General features: G+C 44.1%; 3 protein-coding genes across 3 annotated transcripts in view; 2 read left to right on the top strand and 1 right to left on the bottom strand.

Moving 5' to 3' along the window:
* Positions 1–415: 415 nt before the first annotated feature.
* On the bottom strand, positions 416–4522 carry LOC112432283 (conserved oligomeric Golgi complex subunit 8-like). The gene is made up of 5 exons (XM_076885948.1): positions 4063–4522; positions 3401–3608; positions 2040–2864; positions 1785–1953; positions 416–1250 (listed from the first exon to the last, which is right to left on the bottom strand). The coding sequence occupies exons 1-5, from the start codon at positions 4389–4391 to the stop codon at positions 991–993; spliced, it is 1791 nt and encodes a 596-aa protein (XP_076742063.1). The 5' UTR covers positions 4392–4522; the 3' UTR covers positions 416–990.
* A 2457-nt stretch (positions 4523–6979) lies between these two features.
* Positions 6980–21606, top strand: LOC112433595 (katanin p80 WD40 repeat-containing subunit B1). The gene is made up of 13 exons (XM_076885903.1): positions 6980–7118; positions 13545–13678; positions 13771–13901; positions 16030–16147; positions 16724–16824; positions 16905–16946; positions 17647–17730; positions 18458–18573; positions 19649–19720; positions 19791–19941; positions 20026–20219; positions 20635–20783; positions 21212–21606. The coding sequence occupies exons 2-13, from the start codon at positions 13630–13632 to the stop codon at positions 21442–21444; spliced, it is 1440 nt and encodes a 479-aa protein (XP_076742018.1). The 5' UTR covers positions 6980–7118; positions 13545–13629; the 3' UTR covers positions 21445–21606.
* LOC101482650 (katanin p80 (WD repeat containing) subunit B 1) overlaps positions 6980–22995 on the top strand; it is an 85740-nt gene continuing 69724 nt past the window's right edge. Inside the window, exons 1-2 of the mRNA XM_076885734.1 lie at positions 6980–7118; positions 13545–13565. The gene's annotated coding sequence lies outside the window, so the exon portion shown is untranslated. The remainder of the gene's footprint in view (positions 7119–13544; positions 13566–22995) is intronic.

Below are 22995 nucleotides of genomic sequence, written 5' to 3'. Positions count from 1 at the left end.
TGCCGCATAGTGCTGGACCTTTTACGCCTTTATCTTCTCGTTGCACCTTGTGAGTCACTGAAGTTGTGCCAGAAATGCTGTGTTTCTATGGTAACACAGCATTACATCATTGAATTGTCCCGTCGCCGTCTGACAGTAAAATTACACAAAAACCAACGATTCAAACACGACGCAGAGGGAGAACATGATCACTGGAAGGTTTATATTTTTAAACAGGAAAATAAGACCTAACAGGCAGGTGTAGTAAGGCTGTTAGTTGGTGGAAGTAGCGTCCACGAGGTGCTCACCTGTAGATCTGTGAAGGTGGAGATCCTTGAGTTTATCTTCAGATATTCCAGACAGGTGGAGATCAGCTCAGACTGACCGTGACTGTGCAGAAACTGCAGTACGCTCCTTTAAACATGAGACTGACTCGTCAATATAATTGATCTTTATTGATTTCCAATGAATCTTTGAATCAAAGTGAAAGATTTAAGTGTCCAGACAGTTTAACAAACCCACCATGTAAATCAGACACAGCTGACGGACTACAACTCCCAGCTGACGGACTACAACTCCCAGCTGACGGACTACAACTCCCAGCTGCCTCAGCAGAAAAAGCTCAAAGATGAGGCCGATGCTGGATGAAAATGCAGAGTCAGTTTCTGCCCTTCAGGACTTTCCTATAATAAACCAAACTTTTGGTTTTCTCACATTTCTGACACGTTACCAGGAAAACACAAACATTCAGTTTTTCCTTCTTAAAGGACGAGAACGAGCTGAAGATCTCCGGGAGCAGAGTTAAAATCAGGTGGACTCCATCATCGATGGAAAAAGAAGCAAACTAAACTATTTGCTTATTTTCCTTCTACGTTAGTGAGTAAACCTTTAAATAAGAGAAGAAATGTCACCATTAAAGCCTTTTTCTCACATATATAAAAATATTTTAATGCTTCAGTTTTGACAGATGTCCGTCACAGGATACAGTTTAGAGCCAGCGTTTCCTCGCCTTCACTCCTCGTCCTGCTTCGGCTCTTTAAACTCTGTCTTTGTCAGTTCAGCTCCGGGTTTGGAGTCTCTGACATCGGATGGGGTCGGCGCCGGTTCTTTGGGCTCCATGTCAAACGTCAGGCTGCTCAATTCTGCCGTAATGTCGACCTCTGGCACCGGCGGCTCCTTCTGAGGAAGCAGGAAGTCCAGAGGCTCGAGGACTGTGGCGAGGTCGATGGAGCCCAGATGGCCGTACTTGTGCAGCTGGGTGGGAGGAACACCTGCGGAGAGACAACAGATTTGATTCAGACCAAACTCTGCTGCTCAGCACTTCTTAAGCTATTTTAGCCATTACAAAGAATAACTTTGAGAAGAGAGTCCAGGGCAAAAAAAGAAAAAGAGGTTAAAGATTTTTTTCTCTTTTAAACTAATTTTGTGAAGTTTTCTTCTCATTGACTGATTGGACCAAAAGTTTAACTTTACTACACAAAAAAAGCTTGTGTGGTGATTTTGTGGTTTTATTAGTGCCCCCTACAGGCTGAAGCGGTCATTACTCCAAATTCAGACCATGGTTTCACAAATGTCCCAGTGGCTACGCCCATCTTTTATGTACAGTCTACCATGTACGTTCATGCGGTTTCCAGCCCGAGACCGAAGGTGACCAACAAGAACAACAACGCAAGGACAACAGTTTAAACTGAGACCGCATTATTGGAATAACGGCTTCACTTCCAGGCCCGTCGTTAAACGTCTTCAGCATCACCGCGTCCGTTTTAAACGAAGAAACAAACTCAGACGTTGCTGCGAGTCCTCACCCAGGATGAGAGCGAGCTGAGCCGGTGGAAACAGGACCTGCAGGCAGCGGTTCAGGAAGGGCAGCAGGTCTTCAGCGTACGCACAGCAGAACTGAATAAACAGCTCCTTCTCCCGGCTGCTGAAGGCCGTCTCCTCCGCCCGGTGAAACACCAGAATCTGACGGGTCACCTGACAAAAAACGACACCGTCAGCAGCTGTTAATCCAGCATCAGTCTGACTTTAACCCAGATTACACCAAAGATCCAGCTGCTCACCATCTTCAGGGCTTCCTCCAGGCATTTGGTGACATTCTCCACCACTCCGATGGGGCAGCAGAGGCGGAGGTCGTTGAAGGCGGTCAGGATGTTGTTGAGAAAGCAGGCGAGCGGCTGGAAGTCCAGCAGGGACATTGGGGGCTGCAGGGTGCCGGGCTGCGGGGCGGGGGCTACGACGGGGATGGTCCCTGCCAGCACTGAGGGCAGGGCGATGAGGGTGTACAGGTTCATGTCCTCCTGGAACTTTTCCACCGCCTCCTTCACGGCTCCGCGGAACGTGTCCACCGCCACCCGCTGGAACATGGGCGCCAGCTGCCCGCGGAAGTCCGCCCCCACCCTGCTGAAGGACAAACCGAAGTACATGCACTGACCCAGCAGGGAGTCCAGGCGGCTGCCCACACCCCGCTGCAGGTCCCTCTCTAAGGTCTCCAGGAACTCTGCCACCTTGTGCACCACCCAGCCGTGGAAGATGGCGCCCTCGTTCACAGCCATGAGCCCACCGGCGGGGGGCACTAGCGGGTCCTCGTCAGAGAAGATGGCTCTGTACTGGGTGATGATGTCAAACATGTGCACCCTGCAGGCCTCGATGGTCTTGGTGATGTGAAAGTAAGCATCGTTTTCAGGGATGGCGGCGAGGATGGAGTGCAGCCAAGTGCTGCGAGCCTGCAGGAACTTCACCCGCAGCTCCGCCTCCGTGAACACGTCCATACGCCGCAGGTAACCGATGACGCGGAGGCACACGGGAAGCTGGGAGTTGCTGCGGAGCTGCTGCAACAGCTGGTTGAGCATCAGCTGAGCCGACTGACGCACTTCACGCACGATACCCTAAAGATGGAGACGGTCAAAGGTTAGAGGAGCCGAAACATTAGATGTTCTCCACAGTGACCTTTTCTGTTTTATATCTCAGCAAAGAGAAAGTTTCTCAACTGTTTTTCTCCAGTTTTTGTCAATTTAGAGTTTAAACTAGCGATTTCCAGCCTGTACCTGAACCTGAGCCCCATCAACAACCTCCCGCAGTCACATTTTAGCTTTTTCACCTTCTCTGAAAGCCTGCTTTATTCCAGCTGGCCAACACCTGGAAGCCTGCTGAGGGGCAACACCCAGAGCTTGTTAGCTGTGCACGTAACAAAAGAAAACTGAGTATTCAGAGCGGTCTGGAGCCTGAGCTCTTTAATTCTCTTCACACGTGTAATTGTTTATTTGAACATTTTTTCTCCAACATCACACGACAGAAAATCAAAGAAAAGTAACGTTTATTTAGCCCTAACAGTTCATTTTCCTAAATAACATTTAGAGTTTCATTCAGGCAGTAAAAAAACCCCAAACACACCCGCTTTTTGGTCAGCCTGGTCTGGACTCACCTGGATGACGGGCAGCGACGAGTGTTTCTTCTCCAGCCTCTTCACGTATGCCGCCAGCTCCAGAGCCTCTTCGTAGTAGCCGTTGCGGACGCAGGTGTCCATGAGCTGAGGAATCTCCAGAATCTCCAGGATCTCCGTGTGGCGGTTCAGAGTGAGGCTGTTCATCCGGCGGCTTGCTCCGATCTCCTCCGCCTCTTTCATGAAGTGCCTGAAAACAAAATGAGCCCCCAAAGCTCAGAGAGACAGCACAACAGCAAAAACACAACTATGTGTAACACTTTATAGCTCTAAGAACCTTTTATTATCTTTCATTAATGTTCCCAGTCTGTAGTTTTGTTCTGGTTGTGGCTAAAGTCTGGCTGCCTGTTTTTTATTCTGAAAGGAGGCTGACGAGCCAGCTCAAGGGAAATTAATCTGCTGCTGTTTTATTCCCAGTCAATTCACCTTCTGTGGCATATTCCTAAGAAAATAACTAAGTTATTCACTTTGTGATCCTACAGTGAGCTACAATAATAATAATCTGCATCTCTCTCCTTGATCAGTTCATCCTGTGTGCTTTTTAAAAAATATCTAAAGTTTTTATTAACCTAACAGTAAATGATGACACTTTTATAGACCCCAGTTTCCTCCTGCTGACATCCCCTCCACAGGGAGCCACCGACCTGCAATTCTCTCCGAAGCGGGGCAGCTTGTCCAGCAGCCGGGACACGCTGCTCTCCACCCGCCCGAAGTCCCGGTAGATGTGCTCGGTGCAGTCGGCGGTGCGGATGAAGGTCTGGTAGTTGGAGAAGGCCAGCTCCCGGGTCTGCTGCAGGATCTGAGCCCGCTCCTCCGCCAGCCTCTCCGGCTCCCGACCCAGCTTCTCCACCCCGAAGGAGCTGAGCTCCGACAGGTAGGCCGCGAAGTCCGGGTTGTCCCTCCAGCTGTCCGGGAAGCTGTCCTTAAAGATGGACGCCAGGATGCTCTCATCCTCCACGTCCACCGCCGCCATGTTTACCGCTGCAGGTTCACGGAGTCCCGGTTCACAAACTGACAGATTTCCTGGTTGTAAACAACCGGAACATCCAGTGCTGACGAACACGTCCCGGTTCTTCTTCTTCTCCTTCTGACGCGTGTCAAAAAAGCTTAAAGGTGAAATACTGCCACCTGCCGGTGTTGTGCCAAAAAGTCATTTCCGAAGTTTCTTTGTTTTTGTTTTGTTTTGACTGTATACTATAATAATAGGTATATATGAAATACATAGAATATATTTGTGACTCTGATTTATTGAGTTATTATATCTATTTTGTCCTTTTTGGTCACTTAAATCATGTTTCTATAACTGTGACGTTACATTTGTTGGCCACGTCTCTCTGGAAAAAGACATTTCTGTTGCTAAAAACTGATAACTCAGCTATTATCAAGGCAGCTTCTGCCTTGAGATAGGATTTCTTTTTTTTTTGTGGAAAGTGAATGAATTATTCATGAGAGAGATGTCTAACACTTTTTTCACAGATTACAGGCCAACAATTAATTTATGACTGTTTAAATGTTTTTGCAAATATCACCAACACCAATATGAATAATTACTAGGATACTGATTTACCTGTATAATAATATGATAATAATATTCTAAGTACATTACAGTACAGTAAGTATATATGATACTGTAATAGAAAAATTACACACACTCGTTAACCTCTCAGTGAACCTCTGCACCAAAGCCTAGTGAGGCTAAAAATAGCCTAAATTAATTTAAACGAATTACGTTATTACAACTAATGCATAGACTGGCCATGGGCATACCGGGCATTTGGTGATTTTTCGTTTTTATGGGCCGATGGTTTTTTGTTTGTTTGTAACAGTATAAACAATGAAAGGTGGTGGATTGGCCAGATGCTGGCAGATGTGTAAGAAGTTGTTTGGTGGTGGCTATGGCGGAGCTCCCACTGAGGCCAGCAGGTGGATGAGGGAAAGGGGAGGCAGGAGGAGGAGAGCCCCGAGGCGGCCGCCGGTCCGAGTGTCAGGTGAACTGAACTTCAGGTAAGAAGTTATGACCTGCAATCTATCTGGGTCAGATATGAACCAAGTTTAGGTGGAGTTTATTTTCGTTATGCTGACTTTTTACAGTCAGTTACAATAACTTGTACTGACAGAGTTCCTATACAGCTGGGTGGTGCTATGATGTTACTGATAGTGAACTTTACTTTATTCATAAGGTTAGTTAGTAGAGTTGCCAACCGTCCTGTAAAAACGGAATCATCAGAGAAAATATTACGCGTTTCGTGTTGAGCTGAGAAGAGACGCAGTTTGTCCCGGACTTCAGCTATAATGAAAAAGACACAAAGCTGGATTTATTCTGCGTCTTTACGCTGTTAGCTGCCTCTTCTTCGCTCATTCAATCATGAAACTGATCAATGATCAACTGATCGGCTTTTCTCTCTCGTTTGTTGATCGCCCACTTTGCGCCAGAAACAGGAAACCAGCAGATGTCGCGCTAAACAACAGCAGCACGTTTAAGCTGGATCAGCTGTTGTTAGAATTTATTTAATATTAATTTCTAGTATCAGCTGATGTTTGCTGGAGCCACAGCTCTAAAACTGCTGGTCATGATGTCGGTTTGGTTATGTGAGAGGGAAACATGAAACCAGGAGATGTCCTTACTGGATCATCAGAGCTGAACAGGTGATGGAGAAACAGGTTTACCTTTTAGATGACATGAATGAGTTGAAGTTATCAACTGTTTCTGAGAGACAAATAACACCAGGATCCTTTTTTATGTAGCTGACAGCTGGTAACTGTGCAGGGGCGGGTCTAGCAAAGTTTTGCCAGGGGGGCAGGTAGGGCATTAACAGGGAAAGGTGGGCACAAAGAAATACTTTTCTTTCTTATTCTCATTTAAAATGTCTCGCTTTTAATAAATAATTATCTGAATCTTACAACCAAAGTTTTCATCTGATGTACAATGTATAGAAATCCTACATATACCAACAAGACTGTACATCACTGTCACAACAGCGTTTGTTTTCATTCAAAGGCTTTATGGCTTTTCCTGTAATACCTGGTGGGCCGGTCACTAGTCAAAATGCCCGGACCGATTTTTTGTCCCAATCCAGCCCTGAACTAATGAATTAATTTCCTAATTAATTTTGTTTTATTTTAGTTTTGTAAATACACAATGTCATTTTAGATAGCTTTCATTTTCTTACAAAGCTGCTTTTCTTTCAGTGCAGCTTAAATCATTAGAGGCAAATTTAGAGGGGGCGGGTAACCAGGTTTATGAGAAACTAAAAACCAAATTTAGAAAAGGGACAGATATGTGAGGGGGAAAATACTTAATCACAAGAAAATAAAAGATGCATTTAGGAGAAATTATAAGGAAAAAAATCTAAATTTACCAGAAAAGATTTGAGAAAAAGGGAAAAGTTTGGCAAACGTAACAAAAATAAAAACAAAGAGAAACATGTCAAATCTGAAGAAATGGAAATTTAAGATAAATACCGCTAAGTTAACGGCGCTACTGAAAAGTTCAACCTAGTGATCGTTTTCTACAGTCATGACTTCGAAGCGTATTTGTTAATAAAGTTGTTTGGGGGAAAAGGGTAATGACGTCACCGGAAGTGAGGTGTGTGATTCAGTTGCTAAGCTGCAGCCGAGCAGTAAACGGACCGTCGACAAGTTGCTGTCGCCGTCTCACCGGATCAACTTTAAGCCGTCCGTCGGTGACCGACAGATCGAGGTAAGCTGCCCAACGCCAGACTGCGTCTGCTCGGTCCAAGTTCCGCCGGGGAGCCGCTGCTCCTGACGCCGATGCCCGGCCTCAGTGTTCGGCTAACGTTAGCCCGGAGCTCGGTACGGCGGGTGGTTAGGTCAGCACCGGTGTTCCAGATCAACTGGCGTTTAGATCAACTGGCGTTTAGATCAACTGGCGTTGGTCGAACAGATGTGTGGCAGTCTTGCGTTTCAGGAGCTCCTACCGACAAACCAGCAAAAAAACGCCAAATGTGTCACCTGTGACACTTGTGAGGTTGTCTCAAACACACTCCGTCAGTCTTGATGCTGTTGAACAACAAAATGTTTAAAAATGTGGCGAGTTTACCTGGTGATATCCTCATGCGCGACGCGATCGCGAAAACAGCAAACAAGTAACACCACGCCGATGTTGTTCACAGGACACAAAGAGTAAACGATCGTTTACTCTTTGTGTCCTGTGAACAACATCGGCGCCAGTTGATCTAAACGCCAGTTGATCTAAACGCCAGTTGATCTGGAACACCCGCCACAGAGTCAGAGTTAACGGGTTAAAGTGGGGAGCAGACGGACCTCCTCTGCTGTGTTAGTCTGAACATGAGCTCGTCTGTGGTTTAATGAGCTTAATGAAGAACCTTAATGAGATTACCTGAAGTTAGCTGAAGCTCCAGGAGAGCAGAGCAAACACTCCTGACCACAACAGCACTGCTCAGTTAGTTTACCGGTGTTTTCATACACGTTATGATCTGAGAAAAATGCGCCAGTTTCCATAAACAGAAATGTTCGCTTCAGTCTGCAGACAGTAACACATGAAGGTTCTTGCAGATTTTAAGTATTATTTTTGTGTTAGAAAAATAGATATTATCTAACAGTTTGGATGTAGATGAAGGTGCTGATGAGGATGAGAAATATCTTATTTATCCCATATTTGGGAGACTTTTGTTATAGCAGGAAATGAATATCAGACACCAACCGACATCACCTGATAACACCAAACAAGATTTATTCTGTTTGTTCATTTGTGAAATCTTGTGTTTGCAGGTGAAGAATTATGTTATTTAAGAAAAAAATTCAAGGAGTTTGAATTGTGCGGTTGCTTTGAGGTTGTTGATGATGTATCTGCACCGTGTCTTTATGGATCACGAGATGAACTGTGGTACTGCATGAGGAAGTCGGGAGTAGCAGAGAAGGATGTGAGGGTGGTGCAGGACATGTATGAGGACGGAGAGAGACAGTGGTGAGGTGTGTGGTAGGAATGACAGATGGGTTCAAGATGGGGGTGGGATTACATCAGGGATCTCCTCTGAGCCCCTTCTTGTTTGCTGTGGTGATGGGGACAGGCTGATAGACGAGGCCAGGCAGGAGTCTCTGTGGATCGTGATGTTTGCAGATGACACCGTGAGCTGCAGTGGGAGCAGGTCGAGGTATGCTCTGAACACAAGAGGAATGAAAGTCAGTAGGAGGAAAATAGCTGAACCGAAGAGGATAACGTGCCACTCGTCTCACTCTCATTCACACAATGAGAGAGACGAGTGGAAAGGTTAACATGCAAGCACCGGAGGTAGTGCCAAATGAATAATTGTTTCTGAGACGTGAGATGTGGGAATTTATGGATTTAAAATTTATCGCTCAAGCAGCCTCAGAAAGGCAGAAGTGTGACAGTTTTTTATAAAGCTAGGTCTTTAACTGCTGTTGACTTTGACCCTGGCACGTTCTCCTCTTTGGCTCAGCTATTATAATGAAATCATTCTGGTAGGTGATTTTAATTGGGATCGGTTTTCTCCTGTGTCTGATTATTTTAAGGCACACTGTTTTTAATCTAACACAAATGACTAAAGCCCCACACACCTTATTCCCCAGATAAATCATCTTTGATTAATGTGCCACATCATTTCTCCACAGCAGTTTTTACCAGCGACTTGACTGATCGCTGCATGGTTGGTGCTGCGAGGAACAGTTTCATGCTCTGAGCATCATCACAAACAGAAATTTAAAGCTTTTACATGAGCAAGCCTTTTGTCACGACTTCATGAATTTACATTGGGTCAGTTTTACATTGATGGACGGTGTTAACTTAGCTTGTAAATATTACTCTGAGAGTTTTATCTGCCTTGTGGACAAACATGCTGCTTTTAGCCAGGTCAGAGTGAAAGGGCGGGACAGGAAGCAGCCCTGAGCAGCTTCAAGAAAGTCCGACACTGATGCCAATGGCTAAGGTTTGGCAGCTGCGTAATAGCTTCGCTGCTTCTATTAGGAAATCCAAATGTGATCACTTTCTGATCTTAACCACTGACAGTCTCAAAGTCCCTGGGACGCTTTGGCAGACTATAAATTCTCTCTCTGACAGCTTTGAAGAGCATTAACATTAAAAAGTCACCGGTCCAGACAGTCTGTCTCCGTTTTTCTTGCGTCTGCTTGCAAGCATCATAGATGAGCCAGCGTCTTATATTTTTAATCTTTCCATACAACTGAACACTTCAGCAGAGATCCCAGTGTGCCTTTGTACTGCCCTCCTGAAAGGTGATGATTCTTGGATGGTAATAATATGAACCAATCTGCAAACTCTGTATTTTAGCTGAGATTCTTTAATGGCTGAGGAATAATCAACCTTAGAGCTATCAGAATGAAAATGATATTTTATCTCTCCAGTACTGTAACTTAAAGGTTTAAAATTTAAAGTTCTCAATGATATCTACGAGGCCCTGGAAGCAAAGAAATACTGCACCCCTCTTTTTATTGATCGAAAGCCTCCGGCACTGTTGATCGTGGGGTTTTATGTCAGAGGTTATTGGAAAAGGGCCGTTCAGACCAAGCTAAGCACCTTTCTCACCATAAGCAGTGTGTGCAGTTTAATGGTCTCTCTTCCAGTTTTTTAAATGTGACTGATGGAGTGCCACAGGTTTCTGTCTTGGGACCTGCGTTATTTACTATTTATGTCAGTGCTGTGGCACAAAATCTAAGTGCAACTGCCTATTTTTACGCAGATGATTAATTGTGGTAATAATCTGGTACCCTGGTATCGACATGGTTTTCGAACATTTGCAGTTAGCTTTTGATCGTACACAGTCACAGCTGTTTCTGCTAAGGCTGTCTTTGAAATGCATCTATAAAAAAAACCACGGTTGTGTTCTTCTCAGAGGGTTCGGTTAACCCTAATCCTAACTTCCCTCTCTTGTATCTTCTCAAGGTACAGTGGGGCAAAAAAGTATTTAGTCAGCCACCGATTGTGCAAGTTCCCCCACCTAAAATGATGACAGAGGTCAGTAATTTGCACCAGAGGTACACTTCAACTGTGAGAGACAGAATGTGAAAAAAAAATCCATGAATCTACATGGTAGGATTTGTAAAGAATTTATTCGTAAATCAGGGTGGAAAATAAGTATTTGGTCAATAACAAAAATACAACTCAATACTTTGTAACATAACCTTTGTTGGCAATAACAGAGGTCAAACGTTTACTATAGGTCTTTACCAGGTTTGCACACACAGTAGCTGGTATTTTGGCCCATTCCTCCATGCAGATCTTCTCGAGAGCAGTGATGTTTTGGGGCTGTCGCCGAGCAACACGGACTTTCAACTCCCGCCACAGATTTTCTATGGGGTTGAGGTCTGGAGACTGGCTAGGCCACTCCAGGACTTTCAAATGCTTCTTACGGAGCCACTCCTTTGTTGCCCGGGCGGTGTGTTTTGGATCATTGTCATGTTGGAAGACCCAGCCTCGCTTCATCTTCAAAGTTCTCACTGATGGAAGGAGGTTTTGGCTCAAAATCTCACGATACATGGCCCCATTCATTCTGTCCTTAACACGGATCAGTCGTCCTGTCCCCTTGGCAGAAAAACAGCCCCATAGCATGATGTTTCCACCCCCATGCTTCACAGTAGGTATGGTGTTCTTGGGATGCAACTCAGTATTCTTCTTCCTCCAAACACGACGAGTTGAGTTTATACCAAAAAGTTCTACTTTGGTTTCATCTGACCACATGACATTCTCCCAATCCTCTGCTGTATCATCCATGTGCTCTCTGGCAAACTTCAGACGGGCCTGGACATGCACTGGCTTCAGCAGCGGAACACGTCTGGCACTGCGGGATTTGATTCCCTGCCGTTGTAGTGTGTTACTGATGGTGACCTTTGTTACTTTGGTCCCAGCTCTCTGCAGGTCATTCACCAGGTCCCCCCGTGTGGTTCTGGGATCTTTGCTCACCGTTCTCATGATCATTTTGACCCCACGGGATGAGATCTTGCGTGGAGCCCCAGATCGAGGGAGATTATCAGTGGTCTTGTATGTCTTCCATTTTCTGATGATTGCTCCCACAGTTGATTTTTTCACACCAAGCTGCTTGCCTATTGTAGATTCACTCTTCCCAGTCTGGTGCAGGTCTACAATACTTTTCCTGGTGTCCTTCGAAAGCTCTTTGGTCTTGGCCATGGCGGAGTTTGGAGTCTGACTGTTTGAGGCTGTGGACAGGTGTCTTTTATACAGATGATGAGTTCAAACAGGTGCCATTCATACAGGTAACGAGTGGGGGACAGAAAAGCTTCTTACAGAAGACGTTACAGGTCTGTGAGAGCCAGAGATTTTCCTTGTTTGAGGTGACCAAATACTTATTTTCCACCCTGATTTACGGATAAATTCTTTACAAATCCTACCATGTGGATTCATGGATTTTTTTTCACATTCTGTCTCTCACAGTTGAAGTGTACCTCTGGTGCAAATTACTGACCTCTGTCATCATTTTAAGTGGGGGAACTTGCACAATCGGTGGCTGACTAAATACTTTTTTGCCCCACTGTATTAACAATGAAGCTGTGGAGTCTTACAAACATCGAGTTCCTGTTGAAGCTAGGCTGAAGCTGGAGTTTTGTTTTTCTTAGAAATGGATCGTTGGACTTTGTTTATCACGGCATTAAGATTTATCACCGGCTCAAAACCTTTAGCACACCACTGTACGTTATATTCACTGGTTGATTAGTCCTCATTAGCCTCATGCAGGATGGTTCATTGATAGCATTTTGTCTCTAAATTCATTTCTGGTTTACTCGTCTCCTATTTGTCAGATTACCTGTAATCTGACAAATAGTTTAGTCACAATCTGCGGTCTCAGGACTTCTTTGCACTCACTGTTCAGACCTCAGAGAGAAGGTATTCTCCTTTTCTGTCCCGTCCTCATGGATTACATGACAGAAGGATTTCAGGCTCTCAGCTGATTTTGCTCGTAGACTTTAAAAGACGCATAAATGGTTTTGTGAAATCATCACTGGGAATCTTGTTTTTAGTTTGACTGTGTAGACACTTGGTAAAATATTCAATATTTTATTGGTGTTATTTTATTATGCCTGTTTGAAACAGGTCTCTCTTGTAAATGAGGCATTGAGTCTCAGGACTATTTGTATAAATAAAGGTAAAATGAACAAGCACTTGGTGACAGTGGTGAGGAAAAACTTATTGTCACAGGAAGTAACCTCGAGAAGAACCACGCTCGGGGAGGGGCCGGTATGGGAGTGAGGGGAGGAAAAAAAAAAACACTCAGTGCATCATGGGAATCCTTCAGCAGCCTGAGACTATAGCAGGAGAAATCTGCTCTCTCTTTCTAGTCCCTGTCAGGACTCTTGCTGCAGCATTTTGGATTAGCTGAAGGCTTTTCAGGGAGTTTTTAGGACATCCTGATAATAATGAATTACAGTCGTCCAGCCTGGAAGTAATAAATGCATGAACTAGTTTTTCAGCGTCACTCTGAGACAGGATATTTCTAATTTTAGAGATGTTGCACAAATGGAAGAAAGCAGTCTTACATATTTGTTTAATATGTGCGTTGAAGGACATGTCCTGGTCAAAAATGACTCCAAGGTTCCTCACAGCGTTACTGGAGGCCAAGGTAATGCCATCCAGAGTAAGAATCTGCTTAGATACTATATTTGTAGGAAATTAACGGTCATCAAGGTTTTTATATCTTTAAGACATTCCTGCAGTTTAACTAACTTATATCATCTGGCTTCTGGCTTGTATACAGTGTTTTCCAATAATAGATGAGTTTAAATACTTGGGGTCAACCATCCAAAACAAGGGACAGCACACAAGAGACATGAAGAAGTGTGCAGGCTTGGTGGAGTTTCAGGGGTGATTTGTGACAGAAGGACGGCAGCCAGCATGAAAGGGAGGGTTTACAGGGTGGTAGTGACACCTGTGTGGTTTGGAGGCCGAGCTGAAGACGATGGTATCTTCACTGGGAGTAGAAATGAGAGCTCAGCGTCAGAGAGGCGAGACTGAGACGGTTTTATATGTCTTATCTCTTCTATCACTTATTTATCACTGTGTTGTGTTCCTGCAGGTGTTTGACGCTCAGTGCAAACACTAAATCAGAATCAGAATCAGAATACTTTATTGATCCCTGGGGGAAATTATTTTTTGTTACAGTGCTCCATTTTAAACCAGGAGCTGATGTCCGTCTCATGAATTAACCTCAGCCGGGGTCGTCAAACACAGCAGCCAGTCTCCCAGTATGACCAGTATGGCTGCCTCCAGCACAACCAAGATCGCATGGCGCCTTCGTGAGTATTAAAGTTACTCAAACGATCATCACACCCTTCCTGTCCAGCAGCCCAGCCCGACCTGAATTTGTTCCTCCTTTGTTGCCGTACAGAGGAGTTCGAGGCTCAATCCAGCTCCATTTCCTGTCTGGCTCTGGGGAAAAGCTCGGGCCGCCTGCTGGCCACAGGAGGAGAGGACTGCAGGGTCAACATCTGGGCCGTCAGCAAGGCCAACTGCATCATGGTGAGTCCCCCGCAATGCAAAATGCGATGGGTTTCTAATTTTTAAGGTTTCCGTCGAGGTTTTTTAGGCCTGAAACATGAGCAGATTCAAAGGAACCCATCCTTTACCTACTGCTCTTCTGCAGTCTGCAGGTCATGATGCCCACACCTGCCTCTCTCCTGTCACCACCTCACGCTTTTATCTTTATTATTGATTCATTTCTGATTGTTAAATGATGAAAACAGAGTTCGCTCCATGGGAATTAAACAGACTCATGTTTCCCCTCCACTGCTCGCCATCTTCCTCCAACTAAACTAACCTGCCTGACCTCTTACGTTGTGTGTAGTGCACCACATCATGGCAGAGCGCAGACTGTATACAGGGAGTGCAGAATTATTAGGCAAATGAGTATTTTGTCCACATCATCCTCTTCATGCATGTTGTCTTACTCCAAGCTGTATAGGCTCGAAAGCCTACTACCAATTAAGCATATTAGGTGATGTGCATCTCTGTAATGAGAAGGGGTGTGGTCTAATGACATCAACACCCTATATCAGGTGTGCATAATTATTAGGCAACGTCCTTTCCTTTGGCAAAATGGGTCAAAAGAAGGACTTGACAGGCTCAGAAAAGTCAAAAATAGTGAGATATCTTGCAGAGGGATGCAGCAGTCTCAAAACTGCAAAGCTTCTGAAGCGTGATCATCGAACAATCAAGCGTTTCATGCAAAATAGTCAACAGGGTCACAAGAAGCGTGTGGAAAAACCAAGGCGCAAAATAACTGCCCATGAACTGAGAAAAGTCAAGCGTGCAGCTGCCAAGATGCCACTTGCCACCAGTTTGGCCATATTTCAGAGCTGCAACATCACTGGAGTGCCCAAAAGCACAAGGTGTGCAATACTCAGAGACATGTCCAAGGTAAGAAAGGCTGAAAGACGACCACCACTGAACAAGACACACAAGCTGAAACGTCAAGACTGGGCCAAGAAATATCTCAAGACTGGTTTTTCTAAGGTTTTATGGACTGATGAAATGAGAGTGAGTCTTGATGGGCCAGATGGATGGGCCCGTGGCTGGATTGGTAAAGGGCAGAGAGCTCCAGTCCCACTCAGACGCCAGCAAGGTGGAGGTGGAGTACTGGTTTGGGCTGGTATCATCAAAGATGAGCTTGTGGGGCCTTTTCGGGTTGAGGATGGAGTCAAGCTCAACTCCCAGTCCTACTGCCAGTTTCTGGAAGACACCTTCTTCAAGCAGTGGTACAGGAAGAAGTCTGCATCCTTCAAGAAAAACATGATTTTCATGCAGGACAATGCTCCATCACACGCGTCCAAGTACTCCACAGCGTGGCTGGCAAGAAAGGGTATAAAAGAAGAGAAACTAATGACATGGCCACCTTGTTCACCTGATCTGAACCCCATTGAGAACCTGTGGTCCATCATCAAATGTGAGATTTACAAGGAGGGAAAACAGTACACCTCTCTGAACAGTGTCTGGGAGGCTGTGGTTGCTGCTGCACGCAATGTTGATGGTGAACAGATCAAAACACTGACAGAATCCATGGATGGCAGGCTTTTGAGTGTCCTTGCAAAGAAAGGTGGCTATATTGGTCGCTGATTTGTTTTTGTTTTGTTTTTGAATGTCAGAAATGTATATTTGTGAATGTGGAGATGTTATATTGGTTTCACTGGTAAAAATAAATCATTGAAATTCTGCACTCCCTGTATAAAGGATGGGTGTAGATTTGAATTCTGAAAAGTGAAGCTTAAACCTGCGATTTTCATGGATGTCCAGCAGGGGGCGACTCCTCTGACTGTGAATAGAAGTCTGTGAGAAAACGAGCCGCCTCCTCACCTGATCTCTGAGCTCAGTAAACAGTTTCCTGACGGCTTTATGGTCTCAGTCGCTGTTTTCAGGTCTTATTGAATAAAAGATGAAGCTCATTTTGGAAATGATGGTTTCCATTAGTGTTCAGGGGACGATAAAGCAGGAGATGAAGGTGGGCTTATTTTGTGATTGACAGGTGACGTGGTGTCCCTCAGCAGCTTCACTAACACTAACATTTTGATATACAGTCTGTGTTTTGAGTTTTTGAGAAAGGAGCGAGGTGCAGTTTTAGGTGATGATGTCTGTTCTGACTGTTTCCTCTCAGAGTCTGACTGGTCACAAGAACCCAGTGGAGTCTATCCATTTCAACGTGTCGGAGGAGCAGGTCGCCGCCGGGTCGCAGTCAGGTTCAATACGAGTCTGGGACCTGGAGGCTGCCAAGAGTAAGACTCTGTCTGTTCTGTGGCTACGAGGCTTTTTAGTCAAAGCTTCACCGCCTCTAAACTGTCTGTGTGCGTAATTTATCTGCACAGGTGCTTTAGATCAGCGGTGGACAGCGTAAGGTTCACACTGACAAAGAGAAGTGAAGTGAGCGAACCAGTCGATTAGAAATATGACACACAAAGAGCTGAAACATGTTAAAATCAACTTGCTTTTTTTTATTAGTGTGGTGAGTTTTTTCTAAATTTCTGAGTGCAAAGTTTGAGCTATGAGCTCTTCCACCTCTGCTGCCTCGAGGACACAGGACATCCGTCATACCACATGATGTCAGCCTCTGTAATATAGTACATCAGTCTGATTGAGTATATGTTATTATTAGTAGTATTTTTCCATCTACTCTTATTTTGAAAATTGATACAGCTTCCTCAGTGTTCAGTCTCAGGCTGTAACGGAGGACGTTGTACCCCGCAGTCAGAATAATCGTCCGTCCCATCATGCGGAGGCGTTTTAATGCACCTAAGCTGGGTCTTAGTTAGAAAGAGATGCAAAGAGGTGACCCTGCTGCTTCCTGTGCTCAGTTTTAAGGACTCTGATGGGACACAAAGCCAACATCACCAGCCTGGGCTTCCATCCCTTTGGAGACTTCCTGGCCTCCAGCTCCATGGACACAAACATTAAGGTAGGCGTGCTTTCCTGTGTGAGAACATCCTTGAAGTCTTAATCCGCTCTAATGAAATGTCTCTTCTTTTCTGCTGTCAGCTGTGGGACTTGCGGAGGAAAGGATACGTGTTCAGATATAAGGTAAGTTTGTGCTCAGGATGACAGGCCGGCTCCTAATATCCTGCTCGAATCCAGGTGCACGTTTCTAACAGGTGGACAGTGGCTGCAGGTGGATTTGGTAAACACACCTGTGGTGACCTAACAAAGTGTGATGTGGACATTTGCTTCAGTGGAATCTGCTCTTTTATGCAAATGAGTTGACCTCATCTGACCTGGAAACAGCACCGTGTGAAAAGCTAAATCCTGATTGTTTTCAGGTTTCTGACAGATTTTTGATGTTTTTTAGATGTTTAAGCCCCGCTCTACATTCTGATGCTTGTTTTCCACAGTTGTACCATCACATACAAAACAAATACACACAGACACGTGGTCACTGTGCGCCAAAGCCGAGGACGCTCAGAATGATTCGGATTAAACTGTGTCAGTCGGAGCTTTTATGGAGTCTTACAGTAAACGGATTATTGCATTTAAAAGAACTGAGAGACTTCAATTTAATTTTGTTTATGCAGCGCCAAATCACAACATCAGTCACCTCAATGCGCTTTATACTTTAAGATCTACATACAGAGAAAAACCAACAATCATATGACCTCCTATGAGCACTTTGGCGACAGTGGGAAGGAAAAACTCCAGAACCAGGCTCAGGGCTTCTACTTTCCTTCAAAATAAAAGCTTCACATGAGTCTCGATAGCAAAAATCTGACCAGTGTTGGTGTTGCAGGGTCACACTCAGGCTGTGAGGAGTTTGGCCTTCAGTCCTGATGGGAAGTGGTTAGCTTCAGCGAGCGACGACTGCACCGTCAAGGTACGACCTGATCTGACGTCTCACCTTTAATGTAAAAAATATATTTTAAGGATTGTTTTTCCCGGTACTTACATGTTGTGGTAACTCTGACTCTGTAACAGTAGATGCTGAGAAACCTTCAGAGTAACTATAACCTGCAGGAGTTACACGATGCTGTGAATGTAAACTGTGAAGCAGAACATCAGCAGCAGGAAACTGTGCAGAAAGGCTGGAAGACGTTAAAATGTTCCAGCTGGTCCTGGTTCATGTTTGGTAGTCACGTGTTCCCATAAAATAAAACGAGCGATTGAATCGCAACATTTTTAGATTCTTCTACATTTTAAAATGGTTTTAAAAGGTCCGTCTGTTGAATCACTTCAGTGTTTTAGGATTTTTAAGATCCATCTTTTCTATTAAAATAGTTTTCAGGACACTTCTTGACCCAGGTTCAGTTACATTTATTTAAATAAAGTAATAAGCTGGTGATGTGTAACGACTCGTTAGGCTAACATTTCATCGATGTTTAGAATTAAGTTTCATTTCAATTGCAGCGGTCGGATGTTCGGGTGTTTGAGAGCATCTTGGGAATTTAAAAGTGTGAACATGATGTGTTTATTCTGTAAATGCTGTGAAAGCATCAAACCGGCAGCATCCTGTAATAAAATCGCTCATTCTGATTGGCTGAAGGAGGTGAGCTCTGCTCTCTTCCTGTTCGATGACCTCAGCCCTGTCCTCTTGTCTCCATCAGCTGTGGGACCTGGCTCAGGGGAAAACCATCACGGAATTCAAATCTCACACCGCCGCCGTCAACATCGTCCAGTTCCACCCCAACGAGTACCTGCTGGCCTCCGGAAGCTCCGACAGGTACGTCGCCGCAGGCCGAGCGCCCGAGACGCAGCAGCTCGGAGCTGAAGGAGCGACTCATGAGTGGAATCAGTGTTTGTGACACTTTGTGGCTCGTTTAGTTTTTCTGTTTCATGAAGCTCAGAGGCTGCGCGAGGTTGTCCTCTCTCTGTGCCGCCAAGATTTTATTTTGGTGCTGAGTTTGATTGTTTGTGGCATTTTTTTAAATGTAACATTTCTTTTAGTCTGAAATTCTTTTACTTTTTTTCACATACATGTCCTGTGTCTTCTACATGTCCTCTGCATGTGCCACTAAATCATACATTTATAACTAAAAGTAAACAGGAAATATAATATAAATATAATAAAATGGAAATAATAACTCATCCTTTCTCCAACACAACCAGCAAGTGCACTCAGTATTTAATCATTTCTTTATTTTTGCATATGAAGTATAAATAAGTATTCCAACATGAATCACTTAAATTGATTATTATGTTTAATTTGAGGACATCGACCTGGTGTTAGAGACAGTTTATAAGTTACACCAGCAAGCAAAGCTGTAGTTTGTGGCCTGATTTTCCGATTGTCATGTGATCGTGATGGAGCCGTTAAAGCTTTGAATGTGTCACTTCAAAGAAATGAGACATTTTGTAGGTTTTGGCCTGTTTTAGTGACAGAACAGGGAGCAGGGTCATTTTTATCTCAAACAGTTTATTGATGGAATAAATCTTACTCTCATTTATGAGAATAAGAAGTGACTCAAACACATACTTTCTTCAATTAATTATAAAAATGTCTTTAGCTTAGCTTGTAGTTAGAGCTGGGTTAGGCGACCCTAACCATCCCTCAGGTTCCTGGGGACTTCCCATGATGCACTGAGAGGTGCACTTTGCCCTCCACTCCCTCTTTTGTTCGTGTTTCGTTCCTCTTTTCTCTTTCTCCTCATTTACTGACTTGTCACTGCTGACCGTGGATCTGTTGGAGGTCTCTTCCTGTTCCTCAGCCGTGTTGTAGCGTCTTCACCTGACACTATAAAACACCTACAGGTGTCTCTAATGAGCTGCAGCTGTATGAACTCTGCATGTGCTTGCAGGACCATCAAGCTGTGGGATCTGGAGAAGTTTACGATGATCGGCTCGTTGGAGGGCGACACGACTCCGGTCAGGTGAGTTTTTCCCCGTTGCAGCAGGGTGTAACTGGAATGTGACCTCTGACCCCTGTCCCTGTGGTTTCAGGTGTATATGTTTTAGCCCAGATGGCTCCTGCCTGTACAGCGGCGCCACGGACTCGCTGCGGGTCTTCGGCTGGGAACCGGACCGCTGCTTTGACGCGGTGCCGGTGAGCTGGGGAAAGGTGTCTGACCTCGCCATCTGCAACCAGCAGCTGGTGTGTAGCTCCGCCCACCGCTCAGTAACAGTACTGTGCAGAAGTTTTAGGTAATCTTAATCTTCCACCTTCTCCACATGTCAGATCGGCGTGTCTCATCAGCTGTCGAGTGTGTCGTCCTACGTGGTCGATCTGAAGAGGGTAAAGAAGAGCGGTGGCGCCGTGATCCAGGGGATCATCCAGGACGACCAGCCGCTCACAGAGCCGAAGAAGGACCCCAAAGGAGCGGCACTGCGAAAGAACTACGAGAGACCCACGACCACCTGCAGATCGCAGAGGTACGGCACACTGAGAGACAGGAGAAAATACTCCAGATACTGCAAGTACTGACTCCTGGATTTAAAGTTTTATACATGAGCCACTGGTTTCATTCATCAAACACTCAGATCACATGTCATATATATATATATATATATATATATATATATATATAATAAATATATATATATAATAAATATATATATATATAATAAATATATATATATATATATATATATATATATATATATATAATAAATATATATATATATATAATAATATATATATATAATAATATATATATATATATATAAAATCTTATTTGACTTCAGTGGAAAAGTTTCGCTTCCAGATTCTTTAATAAAAGTAAATAAAGTAAAAAATTTGCAGTTTTTCTTCTAAAAACAAACAAACAAATGTTTGTGATGTCATCAGGTTGAAGCACCGTTCAGAGTCTGACAGGCGGAGCCCCGAAGGGGAGAGGCGGAGCCCTAGCGAGGACGAGGCGGACGAGAAGCTGTCGTCTGCTGAGATCCACAACGCCGAGGACTACAAGGCCATCTTCCAGCCAAAGAGCGCCATCTGTAGGTGGACCCGGAGCATCGCAGCTCAGATGTTGAATAACGAATACAGTTATACGTACATACAACGAGATCTGTGAAATATTGCTATTGAAAAGGACGCTGAGTTCATCTTTAATCAACACTGCACCAACAAAATCTGTGTTTAGTTTCCCCGAAAGCTTCTATTTCCTCACCTGTTGATCCACCTGCAGCATCGCCATCAGTTCTGCTCTGGCTGATTTTGAGAAGCAGGCCATATTTGAAAAGTGAGAGGAGTAAACATTACTCGCTGTAAGAGCCAAACAGGATGGGAGGATCTGATTGGTTCTTTGTGCCTTTTTAAAATATTCATCCTAATGAGGACAAAGACACTCTCGTCATTTCTTCTTTTGTTTTCATGTCGTCACATTTATTTTGCAGTCTGAGCTCCTCGTTCTCCTCTCTTCCAGCTCGCACTCCTCCTAAGATGTCGGAGCCTTTTCCCGCTCCTCCAGAGGACGGTGAGTCCAGCACAGCTTCACGTTTCTGTGAGACATCAGGAGACGACGCGCCTCCGACGTTTCAGTTTATAGATGAAACACGAACAATAAATCACGTGTTCGACAGTGAAAAACACACGACACAAAAACACACGACAGAGGTGTTTCAGCTCCTGTTTTGTGGTTACTGGGTCGTTTCCTGATGATTTCTTCTTCTGCTCAGAGTCCATTTTGGCGATCAGCCGGCAGCTGAAGGACATAAAGTCTCATTTTCCTGATAAACAGCAGGTCAGTGAACGCAGCAGCCGTGTGTCTGTGTGGAAACATGGACGCCTTAGGACAGCGGACTATAAATGCAACGAACCTATCAGAGCTCAAATACCTGCTGTTTACAACAAAGTAGTCCTCCAGCCGCTCGGTTTTCTCTTTCTTTAGTTAAAGATTTTTCTTTGTCTTCAGAAAATCAGTTTAATTCAAAACCATCTAAAACCTTTAACAGCTGTGTGACTTTGGTCTGAGTGCGGTTATATGAGAGGTTTTATGAGTCTAAATTAACAACTAAAATGATGTGTGAGAAATTATTTTGTAATAAATGAAGGCCATCATTCTTCTTGTGGCTTCATCAACAGTGCTCCCTCTGATCTCTGCCACAACAGAAACCTTAGGACACGCAAGGACAATAATTTTACTGACAGTAGTACCATCAGTCACACCTAAAAGAAAGCAAGCACAGCTACACAGTAATTAGGCTCTATAATATTGATGCTAATTGACTGAGAAAGAGTTAGGTGTCAAAAGAGAGTGATATTATACCCCTTTCGTCAAACGCAGTGATTTATGACCCCCTTAATTGATTTATGACCCCTAATTAAATTATCCCCTAATTAAATTATTCATGAGCTCCGGAAGTAGGAAGTAATTAAATAATAAAAATATGATATTCATAAAAATATGATATTCATAAAAATATAATTGATTATTTAGAAAGTTTCTTATATATCAAAATAGCATTCTTTTATTTCTTTAAGCAATTAAATTTTTATTTTTATTTTTTTTTATGCTCAAAAAACGCCATCTGGTGGCGGGTCAGTGTGTGTGTGTGTGCGCGCGCGCGCGCCCGAGGCTGTGTGTCTGGGCGCGCGGGGTGCGCCCGTGTCTCCGGACCGTGCTCTCTCGGGCTCCGTGCTCATGTGTTTAAAAATGTATTAAACCATATTAAAATTGTTTAGTTAAACTTGTGCTTTTGTAACGTTCAGTATGGCCACAAACACATGCTGCATGCCTTGGGGGAAAACTTTATTTAGATTTATATGCATTTGTAGATTTAGAATAAAACTCATACTCAGAAAAAATTCGCGATCCCCTAACCCTCCTTAGATACATAAGCAGGGAAAACTCCTTAAAAAACCCTCCGCTATTTCTCCAAAACCCTACAATAACTTGTTAGGGTACCCCCTCTATTCCCAAAACCTTATATTCGATAACAGGGAAAATCCTGAAAAAATCCTTAGTCTTTTTTCTGAAATTCAGCGCCCCGCGGCTCCCTTCATGCTCAGCCAAACAAAGCCAAAACTCCTTTTAAAAATTTCTCCGCGATTTCTCCAAAACCCCTAGAATAACTTGTTAGCTACCCCTCTATTCCCCAAAAAAAAGCGCTATAATCCAAAAACATTGGGAAAGCTCCTTACTCTTTTTTCTTCAAAAACTTGCCTCTTGCTAGCTACCTCTAAAATTCTACGCAGAGTCTAAGTTCT

The sequence above is a fragment of the Maylandia zebra genome, linkage group LG1 (assembly GCF_041146795.1).
Source record: "Maylandia zebra isolate NMK-2024a linkage group LG1, Mzebra_GT3a, whole genome shotgun sequence".
Classification (NCBI taxonomy): Eukaryota; Metazoa; Chordata; class Actinopteri; order Cichliformes; family Cichlidae; genus Maylandia; species Maylandia zebra.
This window is presented reverse-complemented; position numbering and strand designations above follow the sequence as displayed.

Excerpts from the sequence above, each read along its gene's own strand:
- LOC112432283 (XM_076885948.1), bottom strand. The coding sequence starts at position 4,391 with ATGGCGGCGGTGGACGTGGAGGATGAGAGCATCCTGGCGTCCATCTTT. Across the intron at positions 2,865-3,400 it reads CGTCGCTGCCCGTCATCCAG|GGTATCGTGCGTGAAGTGCG; the intron begins GTGAGTCCAGAC and ends CTCCATCTTTAG. Across the intron at positions 1,954-2,039 it reads TGGAGGAAGCCCTGAAGATG|GTGACCCGTCAGATTCTGGT; the intron begins GTGAGCAGCTGG and ends GTTTTTTGTCAG.
- LOC112433595 (XM_076885903.1), top strand. The coding sequence starts at position 13,630 with ATGACCAGTATGGCTGCCTCCAGCACAACCAAGATCGCATGGCGCCTT. Across the intron at positions 16,148-16,723 it reads GGACCTGGAGGCTGCCAAGA|TTTTAAGGACTCTGATGGGA; the intron begins GTAAGACTCTGT and ends TCCTGTGCTCAG. Across the intron at positions 19,942-20,025 it reads CCATCTGCAACCAGCAGCTG|ATCGGCGTGTCTCATCAGCT; the intron begins GTGTGTAGCTCC and ends TCCACATGTCAG.